The following is a 20,592-nucleotide window of genomic DNA, read 5'->3' on the forward strand; positions in this document are numbered from 1 at the left end:
ATAGTAATTATTGAGTAATAATTTTATTTCAAAAATAAAGTTAATGATATTCACATGTAAATAATCCTACAAAACGTTAATTTATGTTTATTTTAACAACTGTGTTAATACAGCCAATGCATTGTCGCATTTACTTGTAGCTATTGATTTCGTTGTCATTTTTCATCAGTTAATTATTAAATCAACATTAATTTATAAATAAATTTAATTTAATTAAACTTACCATCACCGCAACCGCCGCAAGGCATCTTGAAATGGAAAATTAAAAATGAAAAGGGAAAATGCAACTCAAATAACCACTTATCGTTCAACTAACTATGCAATCGTCTGAACAATGGCTTCTGGCATGATCGCAAACGATCCTGTATGCTTATTTATAAGAACAGTAGACCACTAACTACGAATATTGACGTAGCTCTTAAGTATATTGACATAAGAACGCAATTCCCTTGACATTGCACCAATTTTGATATTCAGCCCACCGTACTTAAATACTTGTTCTTGATAAATATATCGTTTGCTTTGAGAATAAACTGCGTGAAATTTTCCTTTAAGCCTATTGCATAGGGATATGAGTTAGAAAGTTAGTTAGTTAAAAAGTTTGAAAGGTAAGAAAGAAAGTTAGTTACAAAATAATATCACCTAATTGGTGATATTATTTTGTAACTAGAAGCACAGATTCTAAAATTATATGGCTGGATTAGTTTAGTAGGTGCACGGCAAAAAGAGCACTGTTGATAGAAGCACATAATACAGGCAAAACTACTTTGTGACAATACCTTTACCAACTCTCACGGAATTATAATATTATAGCTGACGCCGCGCGGTTTCACCCGCGTGGTTCCCATTCCCGTAGGAATACGGGAATAATATATAGCCTATAGCCTTCCTCGATAAATGGGCTATCTAACACTGAAAGAATTTTCCAAATCGGACCAGTAGTTCCTGAGATTAGCGCGTTCAATCAAACAAACAAACAAACTCTTCAGCTTTATAATATTAGTATATAACATTATTCATAATTATGATCTCACTAATATTATAAAGGCATAAGTTTGTGTTTGTGTAAGTGTGTAAGTAAGTTTACGCTGCGGATACTGAAGCTATTTGGCTGAAATTTGGAATGGAAATGGATTTTACTCTGGATGTTTTTCGGGATGAAAAATTAACTAACTTTTTATCCCGAAAAATACCATGGTTCTCGCGGGATTTGTGATAAACTAAATTCCACGCGGATGAAGTCGCGGGCGTCCACTAGTTTATGAATAAAACCCAATACTAAACGTACAAAGTCGAGCACAGGTTAGTAATATAGGCAATTGTGAATATTTAACTTTTTAAGCTGCCTTATTAGTCAAGTTCAGTTACTATATGCGGTTTCGGATCGCGGGATCTAGTCTAGCATCTTTTAAGCCTGTCAGTCCTTGTCATTATCATTAACATTTATGTTAGTGATCTTCATTAACAACCCATATTCGGCTCACTATTGAGCACGAGTCTCCTCGTTACAGAGAGGGGTTAGGCTAATAGTCCACCACGCTGGCCCAATACGGATTGGTAGATTTCACAAATATAGAGAATCAAGAAAATCCTCAGGTATACAGGTTTCTTCACGGTGTTTTTCCTTCACCGATTGAGACACTTCTTCTTCTTCTTCGTCTTATTTAATTTCTTAAAATGCACTTAACTGAAAAGTTGGATTACCCGGACTGGATTCGAACCTACGCCCTCCGAATCGAAGACAGAGGTCTTATCCACTGGGCTATCACGGCTCGTCCATTAGTGATCGTAAGATCGATATCCCCTCTTCTATAAGGGGTCTAATCAAAACTTATAAGCTTTTATGAAACTTTATGTGTTATCGGACAAATACAAGATTTTGTATGGTTGATAATTGGCGTCTGTGATACGTCGTTTACTAGTACATTTATTAAGAAGTTTCGAGATTATTATAAGTTAAGAAATATATTATAGGTACCTATTTCTTAATTTTTAGTGTGTGCAGTGCAGTCAAATAGCGACAGAACAAGGTACAACACATAACAAATTGATTATTTTATCACTCTATCACACTAATATTATAAAAGCGAAAGTTTATGTGTAAGTGTGTAAGTATGTTTGTTCCTCTTTAACGCTACGGCACTGAAGCGATTTGTTTGAAATTTGGAATGGAAATAGATTTTACTCTGGATTAACACATAGGGTACTTTTCATCCCGGAAAAAGCCATGGTTCCCACGGGATTTGTGAAAAACTGAATTCCACGCGGACGAAGTCGCGGGCGTCCATTAGTTTTAAATAACAGGCAATTAATATGATACATTTATTAATATAACATTATGGAATGTAATTTGTGGCTTATTTTATAGTCAAGTTTAATATATTTCAATTACATACATATAGCATATTCCACTTTTCTTCGCATTATTTGATACGTCTTACATTTCGGCCGCAACAACTTAATGTTGATGAATGTTGAATAATATATTGAGGCGTATTATTAACTCTTGTCTGGAACGTGGTCATAAAAAGCCGGTGCTCCCACTTTGCCCTTTTTTCTGGTTTCAAGGTATGTGTGACCGGACAAACGGGTTCATGGCCAGTTGCATTTCGACAGATATCAATCTAATGTGAGTGATGCCAATGCAAAATGGGTGCGTAATGGCGCGAAATTATTTGACTGTACAAACGCTCGAACTTTTAAAGACAGAGATTTTAACCTAAAACGTTACTATTTTTTGTAGTAATCGAGTTTTTATTAGTCGATGATTTTGTGACAGCGATCATCTGGGAAGGTATTACCTATCATTATTTTTGCTGCAGATAACCTTTCTGACTATATTCCGGTCTGTGGAATATTATTTCTTGCTTGAGGCTTAACACAGGTCTACTTCTTTCACAGTTTATATAATAGTTAACCTCAGATTGATGGACATAAGACAGATGATCTGCTCTTTGTAGGTCGTGTCCTTAGGAAGCATAGAAAAATATTGTTCTGTGTATTAAATACTTAGAGGAAGAGAGACAGTTTTGGTTTAGGATATAGTACCCAGTTGTAGAAATTAATTTCCAAGTTTATTAATCATTTAAGCATCATATAAAACATTAAAAAAAAACTCCTGAAAATCTACTGCACGTATTAGTAGTAGTATAATATTGTCAACTTTAAAGGAGAACACTGTCTTTACAATCGCCTGATTTATGTTTAAATACAATGTGTAGGTACCTACTTAATGTGTCTTCTTTATCTCAGTCGTAATTTTTTAAACTTGTTTTTTATTTCAGTTTTAAATGTTTTAGACAATAAAACCTTAATAACGATCAAAATTAAAACGGTCCAATTTGAGCCACTCTGACTTGAAATTATTTTATTTCAACTAAGCTTAGTTTTGAAACGTCAAGATTTTGTTAACTCTACCACCGAAGACAGATGTTACCGAGAAGAGCAGGTAAAAACTCTTTAAGTTGTATAAATTCTTTATTTTTACCTACTAAAGATTTGTAGGTAAGCGTTCTTTTTACTTGACCAGAATTATACTCAACATTGCACCAAGTATAATAACCGCTTGAAAATAAACTAGTATCCGTTGTAAAAAAAAAATAAACCTAGGAATAATGCAAGTATCCGAACCCTTGCACCTAACCATTCAGTAAAAAGAAAATTATTTCATGCATCTTGAGAAATTTCGATATCCAATGCTTGGTATTACTAAACAGTTCATATAGACGTTAATACAAATGTGTCAATGGATTGCAAACTCTACGTTTCATCCAATACGGTTTATGTATTGAATGCAATTGCTAAAATTAGTGCCGTGTGGTTGTTTTGCACTCCAATGGAACCATTGTTCGGTCGATTCGATATGTCTCGAGTGGGTTTACTTATCTTGTTAATAAAACTAACTACTCTAATTAAACTGCAGATAAAGCGATTGATAAAACAACTTTCTGTTTAGATTGTTCTAGAATCTACTATCATCAACATAATTTTTAGGGTTCTAAATCTCAAAAGGAAAAAACGGAACCCTTATAGGATCAGTTTGGTGTCCGCCTGTCTGTTAGCCTGTCAAGACCTTTTTCTCACAAACGTGTGGAGGTATCAAGCTGAAATTCATGTCAAATACTCAGGTCTATTGTCCATTATGGCTGTGAAAAAATCAGACTTCTAGTCCAGAACAATCAAAAGATACAGCCGTTTATGCTGCAAATAAAAGGTTTGTACGGAACCCTTAGTGCGCGAGTCCGACTTGCACTTGGCCGGTTTTTATTTTTATGGAATATAGGTTCGCGCTTGACTACAATTATGAATGATGGAAAGTATTAACGCGGTCTAAGTTGGAGCGCGCTTTCCTAGAAGATGCCTATTCATTCTTGCTTTTAAAGTGCTTAAATTATTATTATACGTGTCGATCCCGGCTGGGCCGATTGAGGTTTTCTTAATTGGTCCAGGTCTGGCTGGTTGAGGCCGTGGCTAGTTACCACCCTACCTAGGTACCGCCAAGTGATTTTGCGTTCCGGTACGATGTCGTGTAGAAACGGAAGGGACTGTGGATTTTTATCCTCCTCCTAACAAATTACTCCGCTACCATCTTAGATTGCATCATTACTTACCATCAGGTGAGTTTCGACGGCCTCCGTGGCGCAGTGGCATGCGCGTTGGATTTACAAAACGGAGGTCCTGGGTTCGATCCCCGGCTGGGCCGATTGAGATTTTCTTAATTGGTCCAGGTCTGGCTGGTGGGAGGCTTCAGCCGTGGCTAGTTACCACCCTACCGACAAAGACGTACCGCCAAGCGATTTAGCGTTCCGGTACGATGTCGTGTAGAAACCGAAAAGGGGTGTGGATTTTCATCCTCCTCCTAACAAGTTAGCCCGCCCGTTAGCATTCTTTTTTTTTTATTATTTACAACACAGATATAAGAAGTAACGTTAGCTTTTAGCGATCTCTGTTCTGTGATTTAAAAGTTAGCCCTTGACTACAATCTCACCTGATGGTAAGCATTCAGCATATAACGCCTGTTAAAATGTTTACAACAAAACTTTAATGCACAGTATTGTACTTACGTAAAAATGTAGGAGTTGTGTATGCAATCATCATCTCAGTTGATGGCCCACTGCAGGACATAACTATTTTTTTAAGTAATAGTTGATAACAAGCTGATGTAACAACTGAGGACACTAATGTATTTGCTCCGAATCCTATACCTACAGGGGACAGACCTTCTAGTCAGAGAGTCTGCTAATCCTTTCTCATTTTAAGCTCTATTTACCAGCTTATGCTCTTAGGTAACGGTAGGGAATTCTGGTGTTTGGACCATGGTGGCTTTGTGGGGTACCTAACTGGTTTCAAGGTTCCATTGTCTATACCCTCAACCGTCCATATATAAAGCGTAAATAATATGAAATATCAGTTCAGTAACCAGACTGCTTCGTAGCAATCCTTTGAAATTTGAAAGTTCGTGATGGCCCAGGGAATATGACTTCTGCTTCCGATTCCGGAGAGCGTGTGTTCGAATTCAGTCTGGGTCATGCGCCTCCAACTTTTCAGTTGTGTGCATTTTAAGAAATTAAATATCACGTGTATCAAACGGTGAAGGAAATACATCGTGAGGAAACCTGCGTACCTGAGAATTTTCTTAATTCTCTGCGTGTGTGAAGTCTGTCAATACGCAATGGGCCAGCGTGGTGCACTATTGACCTAAACCCCCTCTCAATCTGAGAAGAGACTCGAGCTAAGCAGTGAGCCGAATATGTGTTGATAATGACGAACGAATGGTTACTTCAAACTCAAACTAGTATAATTTATTTAAGAAGTACATAATATTATCCCCAGTCGCCTGTCACCTTCGTGGCAATCCTTCGAATAACATAGGTAAAGGTCAGACTTTAACGGTGTCTAGTGAAGATTTGTAATGGAAAAAATTTGACGTCAATATCTGTCTATGTATGTGTCTGTCGGTGGCATCGTAGCTCTCAAACGAATGGACCGATTTCGATGCGGCTTTTTTCATTTGAAAGCCACTTTCAACTGCGGAGGTTCATAACTTCATAACTATGTTTGGTTAATATTGGTCCAGCAGTTTAAGAGTATTCAGCTCTTTTCCAAAATTATGTATTTTATTTTTAACTGCATCAAAAATAGGATTATAAGAACGTTGATGTTTGTATGTGCGTATGTGTCTGTCTGTAGCATCGTATCTCCAAAACGGATGAACCTATTTCGATGCTATTATTTTTATTTAAAAGCCAGTAAGTAATTTTCTTTGATACAGTTCACTTATTGCAACGCCATTTAAACTTTTCTTTTATGATGGAATGGAAGGAATTTCTGGCATAAAAATCGCTATTCTAGGTTAATATCATGATGCCTATAACCTAGGCAGTTTAAAAATAGAACGTTACTGTCATATCCGGTAACTTCCGAAGTATCTCCTTCAAAAACAACAAGTATGATACATTCATTACTCATTAATATAGAATTTTCATTAAAACAAAGGTGATATAGCAAAATAAACCAAAGACAGTAAAAGATAAAGTTCATATTTCTTTGAGCCTCTTATATACTCTAATAGTATTATCTTTTACAGGTAGTACGTGATAATGCATACAACGAATGAACTCTAAGTACTAAGAAATCGTTTTATCAAAGATAAAAAGGTACTCTTTATCATTACTGATAGGGCATAAAGAACTGAAAACGTTATTTTCTATGAAAACCTTGAATGACTAAATTATAACTCCAGGTATAGTAATACGAATAATGTTTTTTTATTGTTAAATAAAGGGAGTGTAAGGGGGAGGCTAGTACCAGTCAGCCTCCCCAACTGCCAACCTCACCTGCTCGTGGTGCACCCTGCAGATGGAGCGACGAGGCTCTGGTGACCGATATAACCATTTAAATTCAGATAGACTTCATAAGTATCACAGACCGGGCAGCAGCGACACCAGTGCGAGAAGTCTAGGACTGCGAATGACCAACCCGCATGCCCAGCGTGGTCGTTTACGGGCACAACCTTCTATGGTTACAGCCAAAAACAAACAGCCCCTAGTTCCCGGTGGCCAAACTATTCCCAGCTCTGGCAGCGGTCGTGGTAAAGGCGGGCAAGGGGTGTCAAGAATCTACGCCCCACTAGGTGGACAGACGACATCAAGCGGGTTGCAGGGAGCCGCTGGATGCTGACGGCTCGAGACCGTTTTGTTTGGAATCCATCCAAGAGGCCTATGTCCAGCAGTGGACGTCCATCGGCTAATAATGATGATGATGATGATGATGAATAATTTAAAAACTTAAATAGCTGATGCCCCTTGGTTCACTCGCAACGATGAAACCCACCAATATCTAGAAATGTCAACTGCCTGTGAGAAAATCAGAAACAATTGTAAAAAGCACTCATCATCATCATTATCAACCGATGGACGTCCACTGCTGGACATAGGCCTCTTGCATGGGCCCCCAAGTACAACGGTCTCGAACCACCAGCATCCAACGGCTTCCTGCAAATCGCTTGATATTTATATATCGATTAGTGGGGGATCGACCAACACTGCGGTTTCAGCCGAGGGGTCGCCATTCAAGCATCTTGGGACCCCAAAGTCCATCGGCTCTTCAAACTATGTACCCTGCCACTTCAGCTTTGCGACTTAGTATTAGTCTAACGACTGATTGTGGATCCCGAGAACAAAAAAAAGACAAAAAAGAAGCTTGAATGATTCTGAGCTTAAATTATATCACAATATTAAAAATATCAAAGTCAACTACTGAACCGATTTTCCTGAAATCTGGATTAAATTTGGATTTTATCATGGATTGGATTAAAGCACAGGCTTTATCGAGGAAAAACCAGAGTTTCATGCAAAGTTTCGGACGTCCGCTAGTTTAAAATATTATTAGTAGTAGACATAAAAGCATAATTTAATTTCCGAAAAAAAAAACAAAATATATTATTTCATTAGACCTTTTAATTACGACGCTATAAATACCTATGGGGCCCTGTGTAGAGCAGGTGGATCATGACAAAGAATTTGGCACACCCAACGCTCCTATTTGCTATCTTATCATATTTACTCAAGATAACGTTTAGTTATTGAGCACACAATGTACTATCACTTCAGTCTCTGACTAAAACAGTAAAGGACCTGTCGTCGATGCAAAAAACCTTATCAATGTGATAACAGGACCAAAGGATTGAAAATAATGTGATTTAAATAACAATTGTGCCACTAAACGAACTATGGGTTTTAATCTTAAATTACTACTTACATTAGTAATAAGTGCCAGTGTTTTAGGACAAGACGCTATAGTGAATGAAAATGAAAGGACAGTTAGTGAAAATGCTGATAAGACGGAAGCACCACAAGATGGCGTTGCCGAAGTGACTGAAAAAACCAATGACGCGATTGAATTAATAGAAAAAGTAGAGCTTCAAGTAAAAAGTGGAAAGTATCAAGTTCTGAATGATGGGTTAGAGGGAGATACGCCTACTAATTTGGAAGCCGTTGATTTAGGATCGAACGATGCTCAGAACGAGCGTCAAGTAATTGCACCACCTGGCACAACCTATCCATCGCCTTCGGAATATGGTAAATTTTCTTTTTAATCATACTTTACACTACCCATAGACACTCCTGATTTTGGAAATACGTACACTTTACAATAAGCAATCAATTGAAATTGTCTATGGTATCTACATAAGCTTTTGATATCAAAAAAATATGATAAATCGACAAGCTATAATTCCTTATCTAACAAAAGAATTTTCTGAATCTATGAATTCGATATAAAAGTACTTGCCATGTATCACTCGTTATGAAAAACATTCGTCTTAAGTGTGTAGTAATTTGCAGAAAGTAAAAAGAGACCTACCTAATGGCAAATTGTATAACCATTTAATTTACGGTTGGTCCCTGTATTACCGGTTATTTATAATCATTTCACACAAATATAGCATAGGGTGGTAAAAGTGACATATTCCTTAAGCAATGAATATTACACATCACCAGTCTGGCCTCTATGTATTATAAAATTGACTATTATTAATTCAGCTTTATCAAGCAAGCAAACAGGGTGATCGACCTCGAAGAAGGAAGTTATACATTTACTTTCCCTTCAATACACCTTGTTATTTGAACCATCGACCATAAAGTGCTCCTAGAATTTCACCTGCTACATTGTCTAAACCGTTGGCCACTGAAACTAACTATTAAAGATCATGATCACGGAGATCACTCCTACGGAAATAAGCACGCAGTCTGCTTTAATAAGTTGTAAACTTGTATTTTTTAATTTTATATAAAAACTGTAACAATCACTAGTAAATAAAATAAATAAATAATCCTGTTAGGACCTCTTTTTGAAAACGATCGCGACTATAAGGTCTATAAACGAGCAGTTACAATTTTCTTAGTCACAAACATATAACTAAGTATAGTAATTCTTTAATCACAACATCATTCTGACCTATGTTTATCACAAAATTGGCTGAATACATTATTATTTTAGCTTTATCAAACAAGCAAACAGGGTGACCGACCTCTAGAATCTATATTATTTTATTGGTTCCGTCTTCAGTACTTTGTAGTCGCAAATATCGAACGTCTGAGATTATTATTGGACATATAGAATAAATAAGTTCCCGATACTTCCCTATGAAGTCATAAATTATGTAGGTAATGGGTGTCAATTAGAGGTAATGAGCTAAGTACGCTGTTATCTGAGGATGACTCAAGAGATGACTCAGTGATGAAGTACATCACTGTGCACACAAACTCTTGCATCCATTGATAAAGCTTAAAGGTACATTCACTTGTAAATAATGTCACAATTACAGAAGAGGATAACATAACTTACCTTATAACAACACCAGCTAACGCCGCGCGGTTTCATCCGCGTGGTACCCGTTCCCGTAGGAATACGGGGATAATATATAGCCTATAGCCTTCTTCGATAAATGGGATACCTAACACTGAAAGAATTTTTCAAATCCGACCTGTAGTTCTTGAGATTAGCGCGTTCAATCAAACAAACAAACTCTTCAGCTTTATACTATTAGTTTAGACTCCCTGCCCATTCTTTTACCACTAGCAAGCCACATTATTTCCCAGGAGAACGAGACCTACGTGGGTGAAACCGCGGGCGTCTGGTTGTGTATATATATTTTCCTAAATGAGGGCATAATTTCACAGACGTTGCAAGTACCCTTTCCGTTTTATTTGTTGACTTGTTAACTTATATTTGCAATTTAGGTGTTCATTGTTCTTCGTTCAAACGAACCCTTAATTATTAAATACTTAATAAATAATTTGCATGCCAAATTGGCAATACATTTACCATCTACATCTACCGACCACCTGTGTATATAATGCATGTATCTGCAAATAAATAAATTGGTTGATTGATTGATTGATTGAAAGACATTATTCTCTTAATTTTTAATGTTATATTGATGTTGCGCCTGTGGACTTCGCGCCACAAAATAAGTCCCGCGACTAAAACGTGAACTAAAATTGACTGCTTCTTCTTTTTATTTCTTGTCTATGTACTGCGATTATTTCGCAATAATTCCACCAATGTCAATGTAGTGGAAAAAACATGACAGCCAATATCACATTAGCGCCGCGTCTATGGGACTTGTTTCGTGGCGTGGAGTCTAGTATATATACGAGCTCTTGGGTAATTTTTCTACAAAACCACAGAATTCATATTATTATGTACAAATATTATGAAAGATAATTCCTAAACTTAGAAAAGACGGTGGAGATAATTTGACGCGTATACATATTTCTTTTTTCATGTGCAACATTTTATAGTGCTTTCCGATTGTGATGATTCTTTTTTGTTTGAATGAGTAGGTAATAGGTATACATCCCGAGCTGTTCCTATTATATTTTCCTTTGAATCTTGGCATTGGCATTAAATATTTAGCACCGCTTTTTGTTCTATTGCAGCCTCAGATTCTTACTCTGTGGTTATAGCACAATGTAAAATGCTATATAACTCTTTTTAGTGTAGCATATTTCAGATTTGTTCCAGTAGACTACACGCCACAAAACAAGTCCCGTAGACGCGGCGTTAATGTTTTATTGACTCTCATTGTCATTTGGTAATGTTGTTGTGTTGTTGTAAAAAATCAGATAGAAATAGTCCAAAAGAAGTTCCTCCGTTCAATGCACTACAGATGCTATAGATCAAGACTCCCTTACGCTAAGCTATTATCTAAATACAATCTTCTAACTCTTGAATCTAGACGCAAGTTGCTTGAAGCAATGGTATTGCATGGACTCATAAATAATAAATACGATTGTCCTGACTTAGTATGTAAGTTATCACTAAGTGTTTTGAAGTACGCAGGTCAACGTCGGGTGCGTGCTTATAATTTATTCGCTGTCAATTTCTGTAAAACCAACGCAGGAAAGCGTGCGCCTGTGCGTCGACTTGTGGACACATACAACAAGCTATTTGACGATGTGGACTTATTTGCCTTGCCCGAACCCCAATATAAAAAGGCCATCTCAATCACTCTTCAAAAAATTAAATATCCGTGAACCTGAGAAGTAATAGTCTTAATTTTTATTATTAAATCTCTAATTTAGATCTAAATGGCGGTCTTTTTGTCATTTGTGTATGGCGCTGTCAATTTTAGTTCAGGTTTTACCCGTGGGACTTCTTTTGTGGCGCAGAGTCTTAGTTGATTTTGTTCAAGTTCTAAAATAAGCATAACCTACAGTAAATTTCATAATGGCTGCATTGTTTATCTGCCCTGATAAAACATGGGGCCCTTATCTCAACCTAATTACCTTCATCGGCTTTGCTATAAATCCACCGTGTAAAGGTTTTTTTTTCAGGTGTGTATTTTTAATTGGTTCGAATATATACGAATAATACTCGTATTTACATTTATGATACAAGATTTTGAGGTGAACGAATAAAATATTGTTCCCTACAATTTTATTCTATGAAAAATCTAAATTAGTAATTTAACTGCTTTTACACGCTATAAATTAGCTTCACTTTTAACTGTGTATATAAAACAATCTTGGAATCTTATTTTGACCCACTTTCCCGGTCTTCGATTAGGTTGAAATTTTGCACACGCTCTGAGTTCTGATGACAATACATGACTAGCTAAGGAACGTCATTACAAATCCAATATGGCGGTCTTCCCAATCACTTGTAAATGTAAGAAAATTAAATCTTGGAATCTTAATTTGACCCACTTCCCGGTCTTCGATTAGATGAAATATTGCAATACGCTCTGAGTTCTGATGACAATACATGACTAGCTAAGAAACGTCATTACAAATCCAATGTGGCGGCCTCCCCAGATAGTGGAATGGCTGTTTGAAATCCACCCCCAAGATATGGATATCAAAGGAAAGGGTTTGTCAGGAATACGAAAAAATGGTCACGTGACTTAAATTTAACATTTGTAGTTAGTGCGTGCTTAAAGAGTGTTTTTTATAGTTTTTTAAACTAATTAGAGTTATAAAGGTTTTATTCCGAAGCACAGCACTATTTGTATACTATCTAGTGCCCGCTACTTCGTCCGTCTATACTACCACCCTACTCAATCTGTTTACCAACAAGCAAATTAAAAATGAGGGTAGGTACAAATTGCTTTATAAATTTTTAATAGTGTTTTGTATTTTATATTTATTTTGACATTGTTAAAAATTTTAATAAATAACTAATAAATAATTAAGAGAAACTAAAAATTATAATGAACTTGTTCTTAAATTAATGAAAATAAAGATTAAAAAGCTTAAAGACCAATTCGATATAGCTAAAAATATTTTGAATAACATTTTAAAAGCAAACACTGGTCGCATGCTAGGCCTACAGAATAATTATATTATAGTTAACTTTACAAAACATGTGTTACTTATATTGAGGATCCGATTCCTCCGACTCCTTCGGAATCGGGGTCTCAATGAGCAAAACCACGGGTCACAGATAGTGAGAAATATTACATATAAATAATTTATTTAATGGCGACCCCGCACTACAAAGTGCAGTGTTGGTCGACCCCTACCAGGTGGGCTGACGACATCAAGCGAGTCGCAGGGATTCGCTGGATGCAGGCGGCTCAGTATCGTGATGTTTGGAAGTCCCTACAAAAGGCCTATGACCTGCAATGGACGTCCATCGGCTGATATGATGATGATGATGATGATGATGATGATGATGATGATGATGATGATGATAAATGTATTTAGTATATAAAACAAATAATCCTTACAAATGCCTGACATCATCCATACTAGGAATAACTGTTGAATGATATTAAATTGATAAGCTATCAACAACTCATCGATATGAGTCGATATGCTCGTCTAGTATAGCAATAGCCTACGGCTTGCGTGAAAATGGATGTAAATAACCTCTATTTTTTTTTTAATTCTATACACAAGTTAACCCTTGACTATAATCTCACCTGATGGTATGCAATTTAAGATGGAAGCGGGCTTACCTCTTAGGAGGAGGTTGGAAATCCACATCCCTTTCGGATTCTATGCGACATCGTACCGGAACGCTAAATCGCTTGGCGGTACGTCTTTTGCCGGTAGGGTGGCCTAACTAGTTACGGCCGAAGCCTCCCACCAGCCAAACTCAAACCAATTAAGATAACTTCAATCGGTCGGGTACCTCCGTCTTGTAAATCCATTGTGCCACGGAGGCCTTCAAAATATATATACTAATACTAGCGGACGCCCGCGACTTCGTCCGCGTAAATTTCCCTACCCCTACCCTACCCTACCCTACCCCTACCCCCACTCTACCCCTACCCTACCCCGAACCTACTCCTACCCTACCCCTACCTTACCTACACCCTACCCCCATCCTACCCCTACCCTCCCCGTACCCTATCCCTTTCCTACCCCTATCCCACCCGTACCCCTATCTCACGCCTATCCTACCCCTACCCTACCACTTCCCTATCCTACCCGTGCCTCTACCCTACCACTACCCTACCTCTACCCCTACCCTACCACTACCCTAAACCCGGCCCTAAACCTACCCTACCCCTACACTACCCCTACGCTTCCCTACCCGTACCCTACCCTACCCTGTAACTTCTCTATCTTACTCCTACCCTTAGCAAAATCATTCCAGTCCTTCGAGAGTGGTGGTATGACCAAGAGAAATAGAGACTTCTATGCTAATAATATAAAGAGGTAAAGTTCGTGTGGTTGTAGGAGGTAATCTCTGGATCTACTGGACCGATTTGGAAAATTGTTTTACCAATAGAAAGCTACGTTATTTGCGAGTGTCATAGTCTATTTTTGATTCCCATATTCACACGGGAACGGGAACTACGTAAATAAAAAGCGCCGGGCGTCATATAGCGGAATTTCTGCGTCTTTTAGAAATTTTGTAATATCTCCGAAACTATTTAAGTAATTAACATACTGTAAAGGGCAAATCTTATCTCCATAATATCCTTGTGATTATTAAATAATTTATTTTAATAAGGATTAAAGTTAAGTTGTATAAATAATGACGTAAACCTAAGTATATAAAATAAATAATTTTTAAAACACAAAAGGTACTATATCTGCTAATATATAGAAGATAGATATATGGTGTCGCGGACTTTTTTGTAGAACTTTTAAAGATACATAAAGTCTCCATACATTAATTTCAATTTTACACAATAGTTAAGGCAGCGCATGCGAATAAGTATGTTTAAGAGGATTTTCAGTCCGACCTGTATGACAAAAACTGTGATAACTCGGCTAATATATATGATACCAATATAAAATATAGCCTATAGCACTCCCCGATAATGTATCATTCTACTGGTGAAAGAATTTTTAAAATCGGACCAGTAGTTCCGAAGATTACCCCATTTAAAAAATGTGACAAACTTACAAACTTACAAACTTTACCTCTTTATAATATTAGTATAGATTAAAAAGCTGAAGAATTTTTTGTTTGAACGCGCTAATCTCAGGAACTACTGCTAAGGCTATAAGCTAATAAGTAGTCAAGGGCTGACTTGACTGCAATCTCTGTAAAGAATATAACTTTTAATAAAAAAAAAACTTTACCTCTTTAATATAAATAGTAGGTACTTATACAAATTTGATGGAGCATAAAAATTAAAATAATATTCTAACGGAAATAACTAACCATTATCACATAAGCGCAGTCTTTCTAAAATTAGAACAATAGGTATAGCTTTATATACATTTAGCTTGAAACATGACCAAAACAAACAATGTATTTGTCAAATGTTTGTTTTGTTTTGCTCCAAGGTCCCATTTGCTATTATACCAAAATTCATTTCGATCGGTTCAGCCGTTAAGCCGTGAAAAGGTAACAGACAGAAAGACAGACAGACTTACTTTTGCATTTATAATATCAGTATAGGTCCGATTCTAATTCATACACAAAAGATAATAATCGCATCGGCGTGAAGTTCAGTTTTTCCCAAACCCTGCAGGTGTCATTTTGTGTTATCCGGAATAAAAAGTAGCCCCTAAGTCGAAAACCCCAGTAAAATTGGTTCAGATGTTACAGAAAATAGCCCGTACATACAGACAGACGAAAATTAAAAAAAAAAAAAACTTCTTTGTGTTTTTGTATCTGTAAGATAAGTATTTTGTGTATTGATTGCTAGTATAAATTTATCTAAAAGACTGACATTAACACAATTTATTCAGATCACATCGACGGGAGAACCCTTCCTGACACCAGCTACCAAAACAATGGGCAGCCTTACGTCATCACTCAACAAAGGCTGGCCCAAATACGATCAAACTTCATGTACTGGTTTTACGACCGCGGAGGCAGCGAGGACATTGGAGATTACCAAAGAGATATCCACACATCCACACCACAGATACACAAGAACTTTAATTTCCAACTCCCATTCTTTGGCTTCAGATTTAATTACACCAGAGTAAGTAATGAATTAGCATTCTAAAAGTGGGCTAGGAGGCTATTGGCAGACATAGATACCTCATTTGAGGAAGCCTGAAAGTTTGTAGCGAGTAATAGAGTTAGATAGCAGGTTTCCAGGGTCCAGAGCCTAGAGGATCTTATCCACTGGTGACTTTGCCTTTGATTCGGAGGACGTAGATTCGAATCCGTCCCTGAGCATTCACCTCCAACTTTTCAGCTGAGTGTATTTTAAGAAATTAAATATCACGTCTCAAACGATGATTGAAAAACATTGTGAGGACCTGCTTACCTGAGAATTTTCTAAATTATCTAAGTGTGTCAAGTCTGCTAATCTGCATTCGTCCAGCGCAGTGGACTAGCCTTACCTCTCTCATTCCGAGAGGAGACTCATGCTCAATAGTGAGCCGAATATAGGTTACAATGTTTGTAGCAAATTATGGAGTTGGGACTGCCGAAGCCTCTCACCAGCCAGACCATTTTTTATTTCAAGTCGAGTTTATTTATATCTTCATGTTTTCAGTTGTCCATGAATGGTTACCTCTACTTCAGTGATCCACCGGACCATTACACCTACCCCTTGTCTTTCCCCATGAAAGACTGGCCTAGAATCAACGACCCCTCCTTCATTGGTATATTCTTCAGCAAATGCCGCATTGGAAGTCAGAGGCCGGAAGATCCTGATCAAAGAAGACCTGGTGTTTATTTCAGAATGGACAGAGATTTGCAGGTAGCTAATATTTTTATGTCCTGGGGCCTTTTCCCAATTTTCCTATAGAAATAATCCTTCGATAAGCAATAAGCTTGAGGGCATAATAAATGCCCTCAAGAGTACGAAATGTCGAAACATTAAGAAATCGTTACGGATTTATGAGCTTTGGTTATAAGAATTAAGAGTTACAGGGGTTTAACGACCTTTTAAACTTGATATCTTGCATGAATTCAATTGTTTCAGGAATATTTTAAATAGCGATATCGATATCTTCTGCTAAAATTAGAAATTTAAGTTTTAATCTTCTCCTATTCATTAAGTAATATAAATATTACGGACACTGAAAATATTTTGACTGTGTGGCAAATAGCAACCTTGTTTTATATATTTTTAGACTCGCACCGATCAACTTGGCATTGAAATGAGGGAACGAATCACATGGGATCTTCGTGAGGGTGTCATAGGCTCTGAAGCTTTCTTCCCTAAGCACGCTATCACGATTACTTGGAAGAACATGTCCTTTGCTGGTGGTATTGATAACGCGTTATTCATGGTAAGTTATACAATTTCCATTACCTACTTTAAATATTATAGTTTGTCCTTCAATATAATTTACGTCTACGTTAGAAGGTGTAAATTATATCGGAGGACAAACTACACTAAAGTATACCACTTTTAGTTCGACTCTCTTAACAAAGTCATGCTTAAAACTTACGGCTATGAAGATCTAGATGTCTTAAATGGCTTGTTTCTGAAACTTACTAAACTTTTTTTTACAGACTAACACATTCCAAATGGTTCTGGCAACAGATGAAGTGTTTACTTACGCTATTTTCAACTATCTTGAGATCAATTGGAGCTCCCATACTGAAGCTGGTGGTGATACCACAACCGGAGAAGGTGGTGTTCCAGCTTATGTAAGTTAAAAGTTTATGCAAATAGATTTTGAGTTATTAAGGAGTAAAAAGTGGTTCTATATGTTTCCTGTAAAATTACACTATCGTCACCCGTTTACTTTACACCAATCAGCTGGACACGCGGCCGCGTCTCTCGATCCAAAAATCACTTTCTACTATCTGGTTTATTTTGCATATTTCATGAGCATTTTTATTTATAGATTGGATTCAACGCAGGCAATGCTACACGCAGCTATGAATACAAGCCATACTCCCAGGCGTCTGTGCTAAGAGACTTGACGGGAAGAGGTTGGGCTAACGGCTTCCCTGGTAGACACATCTTCAGAATTGACGAGAATATTCTCATGGGCACTTGCAACAAAGACATAGGTACGGAAAATTGTAGTTTCTCCTAGACACTAGTTTCTCCTAGTTGCCAAATTGACAATAAAATGTTGAAACCTATCTATTTATTAATCGTTAATACTTTTTATTTTGAGAACTAAATAACACAAAAAGAAACTCAAGCTGTCTTATTCTAATAACTTAATTATTAATTATGGCCACGCGGTATGGTGCCAAAAATACTGGCTGCATTTCCGCGTTGGACAAACTGACTGATTCTTTGGGCAAATAATGAGCCATCCCTTCTGTCACCATTTTTACTTAATGGACTTCAATTTCAATTGCATTTTAGATGGAGCCAATCTTCCGCTTATGTTTGCTCCTGAAAGTGGAAACATGCTTGGAGGTACCGTTGTCAACATCACAGGTCCCTGCTTTAGGCCAACTGACCGCATTTCATGTAGATTCGATACTGAAGCAGTAATCGGCGCAGTTGTTGACGAAAACAGAGCTATTTGCATCCAACCACGTTTCTGGCACAACGGTTACGCAAGATTTGAAATCGCTATCAACAACGAACCTTATAAATGGAAGGGAAGGTTTTTCGTAGGTAAGAATTTTAAATACTCTTTCACCATTCTAATTTTTGTTTATGAGATGACTGGTATCAACTTTTTTATTGGAACTTGTATTTTTAGACTCTAATCGGCTAGGGCAAAACTGGTAGGTTACCATTGACTGGTTTGACCTTTTCTGATAGTGTACATGAATTTAGATAACAAACATTATTGCTAATAGCACAATCAATTATCTGTTAATATTTACAGCCCACGACTTCGTCCGCTTGAAATTCTGCGGGAAAAAAATTTAAAGAATTGAAAATCAACAAATCCTATTGTCCTAAACTATTGATTTTCATTGTCCATTAATTTTCATTAATTTCATGATGCAATAACCCCGTATATCTTTCAGTGAAAGTTCTATTTGAATCGGCTCAGCCGTTCCAGAAATTAGCCTGGTCAAGCATAAAGACAGACAGACTAAACAATTTTTTTTAGAAGAATAAAAACGCAATTATTTTGAAATCGCAGATAGATACTCTAATTTCATTTACACATATGAATTGATTATTGATGATGTATTGTTAATGTTTTAGAAACTCCAGCCACTGCTACTGAGAAAATCTTCTTCCCCGACAACGCAGTCCATGAGAGGTATCCTCCAGAAATAAGAATGACGTGGGATCGGTTCAACTTAACAACAAACTTGAACGTGCAGTTACAGATCAGTTTATGGGGTTATAAAGAGGTCACGATTAGGCCTCAATTGGAATTCATTGATATGATAGAAGTGGGTGTAGCTAATACAGGGGAGTACGTTATAAATCCACAAAACTTTAGAAACAGAGACAATATAATGCATAACGATATGCAGTTTGGATTTATTCAAATCAATTTGACTACTCCTGAAGTTTATAAAGGGGTGCCGATATCACCGTAAGTATTTGATTCTATTTTAATTCAAATTTTGTACCTTGATCAGAAATTATTTGAATGAATTCACTCAGACCTCATTTCAAAATCTATTGATGTTCTAGAAAATGATCATTTTTGTTGAAAGTGCTTTTTCGAATTTATTGTACTTATTTATGAAATATTTTTACCAGGGTGTTATGGAGTAGGCCCATTCCTCTTGGTTGGTACTTCGCTCCCCAATGGGAGAGATTACACGGTAGACGGTGGCCTCAAGCTATGTGCAACAACTGGCTGAGAAACGATCGTTTCCTCAAGAACTATGCAGCTCAAGTCTGGGTTTGTCCCTGTACATTGGAACATGCTCTGCTGGATAAAGGACGGTTTATGCCTGATCTACATTGTGACAGAGACATCAATCCGACGTGTAGATATCATTGGGGTGCTTTACATTGTGTACGAAGTGGTGCGCCAAGGTAAAAGACAAATCACTTAACTTCAACCATTGTAAGGGTTCAAATTCTGTTTCTAAATGTCCAATATACTAAAAAATTCTTAAGTTTCTATACCGAAATCTACTTTAGTTTCATTAATTTATGAATACCTTTCGAGCTCAATTTCAATATATACAGCTTGTCTTATTTATCAACAGTTCTGAAGGATCAGGACAGCAGTGCTGCTATGACAAGAATGGTTTCCTCATGCTTTCGTACGATCAAATGTGGGGTTCACAACCGCACCGGTCTCACGACTTTGGGTTTACGCCGTACAATGAGGCTAACAAGGTATTTTGCGCATATCTTTCTGTCCACAGCCGTGTTTTTATTTCTGTAGATTTTAAACTTGCTCACGTTCAAATCATGCTTTTGTTTTACCTATCTTTGATATTTCACTCAAATCGATAACTAATCGTCGCTATCGGTTGAATCTTAAATAAAAAATATGAAAGCGTATTTTGCTGTTCCAATTCAAATCACTGCAACTAATCATTTTTGTTCATTTACAGGTACCCTCTCTATCCCATTGGTTCCATGATATGATACCATTCTACCAGTGTTGCATGTGGCAAGAGGAACAGGCGGTCGGTTGCGAGACTTTCAGGTTTGTTGTTGTTGTACAAACTACCTACTGGATTGTAGCGACTTAAAATCTTGATGTCGGTTACCTATGTCTTGCAGTGGACGTCCATTGGCTGATAATGATGATAATGAAGTAAATTTCTATTGAAGTGTATTTGAAATTGTTTAGTAATCGCCTCATTGATTTA

The 20,592-nt window shown here is 37.0% G+C and overlaps 1 protein-coding gene across 4 annotated transcripts in view; it reads left to right on the forward strand.

The window, feature by feature from the left end:
• LOC112049139 (protein mesh) overlaps positions 1–20,592 on the forward strand; it is a 45,119-nt gene that overhangs the window by 13,097 nt on the left and 11,430 nt on the right. The window contains exons 1-11 of one of the 4 annotated variants that reach the window (XM_024086933.2): positions 8,088–8,579; positions 15,663–15,901; positions 16,424–16,630; positions 17,007–17,165; positions 17,392–17,529; positions 17,730–17,898; positions 18,206–18,463; positions 19,010–19,349; positions 19,520–19,801; positions 19,978–20,110; positions 20,332–20,426. In XM_024086933.2, the coding sequence (XP_023942701.1) occupies positions 8,231–8,579; positions 15,663–15,901; positions 16,424–16,630; positions 17,007–17,165; positions 17,392–17,529; positions 17,730–17,898; positions 18,206–18,463; positions 19,010–19,349; positions 19,520–19,801; positions 19,978–20,110; positions 20,332–20,426 (2,369 nt within the window). In that variant the 5' untranslated portion in view covers positions 8,088–8,230. Of the gene's footprint in view, positions 1–8,087; positions 8,580–15,662; positions 15,902–16,423; positions 16,631–17,006; positions 17,166–17,391; positions 17,530–17,729; positions 17,899–18,205; positions 18,464–19,009; positions 19,350–19,519; positions 19,802–19,977; positions 20,111–20,331; positions 20,427–20,592 lie in introns of those variants that run through there. The other 3 variants (XM_024086935.2, XM_024086934.2, XM_052888860.1) reach the window with 3 other exon arrangements.

Source organism: Bicyclus anynana, chromosome 23, assembly GCF_947172395.1.
Source record: "Bicyclus anynana chromosome 23, ilBicAnyn1.1, whole genome shotgun sequence".
Lineage (NCBI taxonomy): Eukaryota > Metazoa > Arthropoda > Insecta > Lepidoptera > Nymphalidae > Bicyclus > Bicyclus anynana.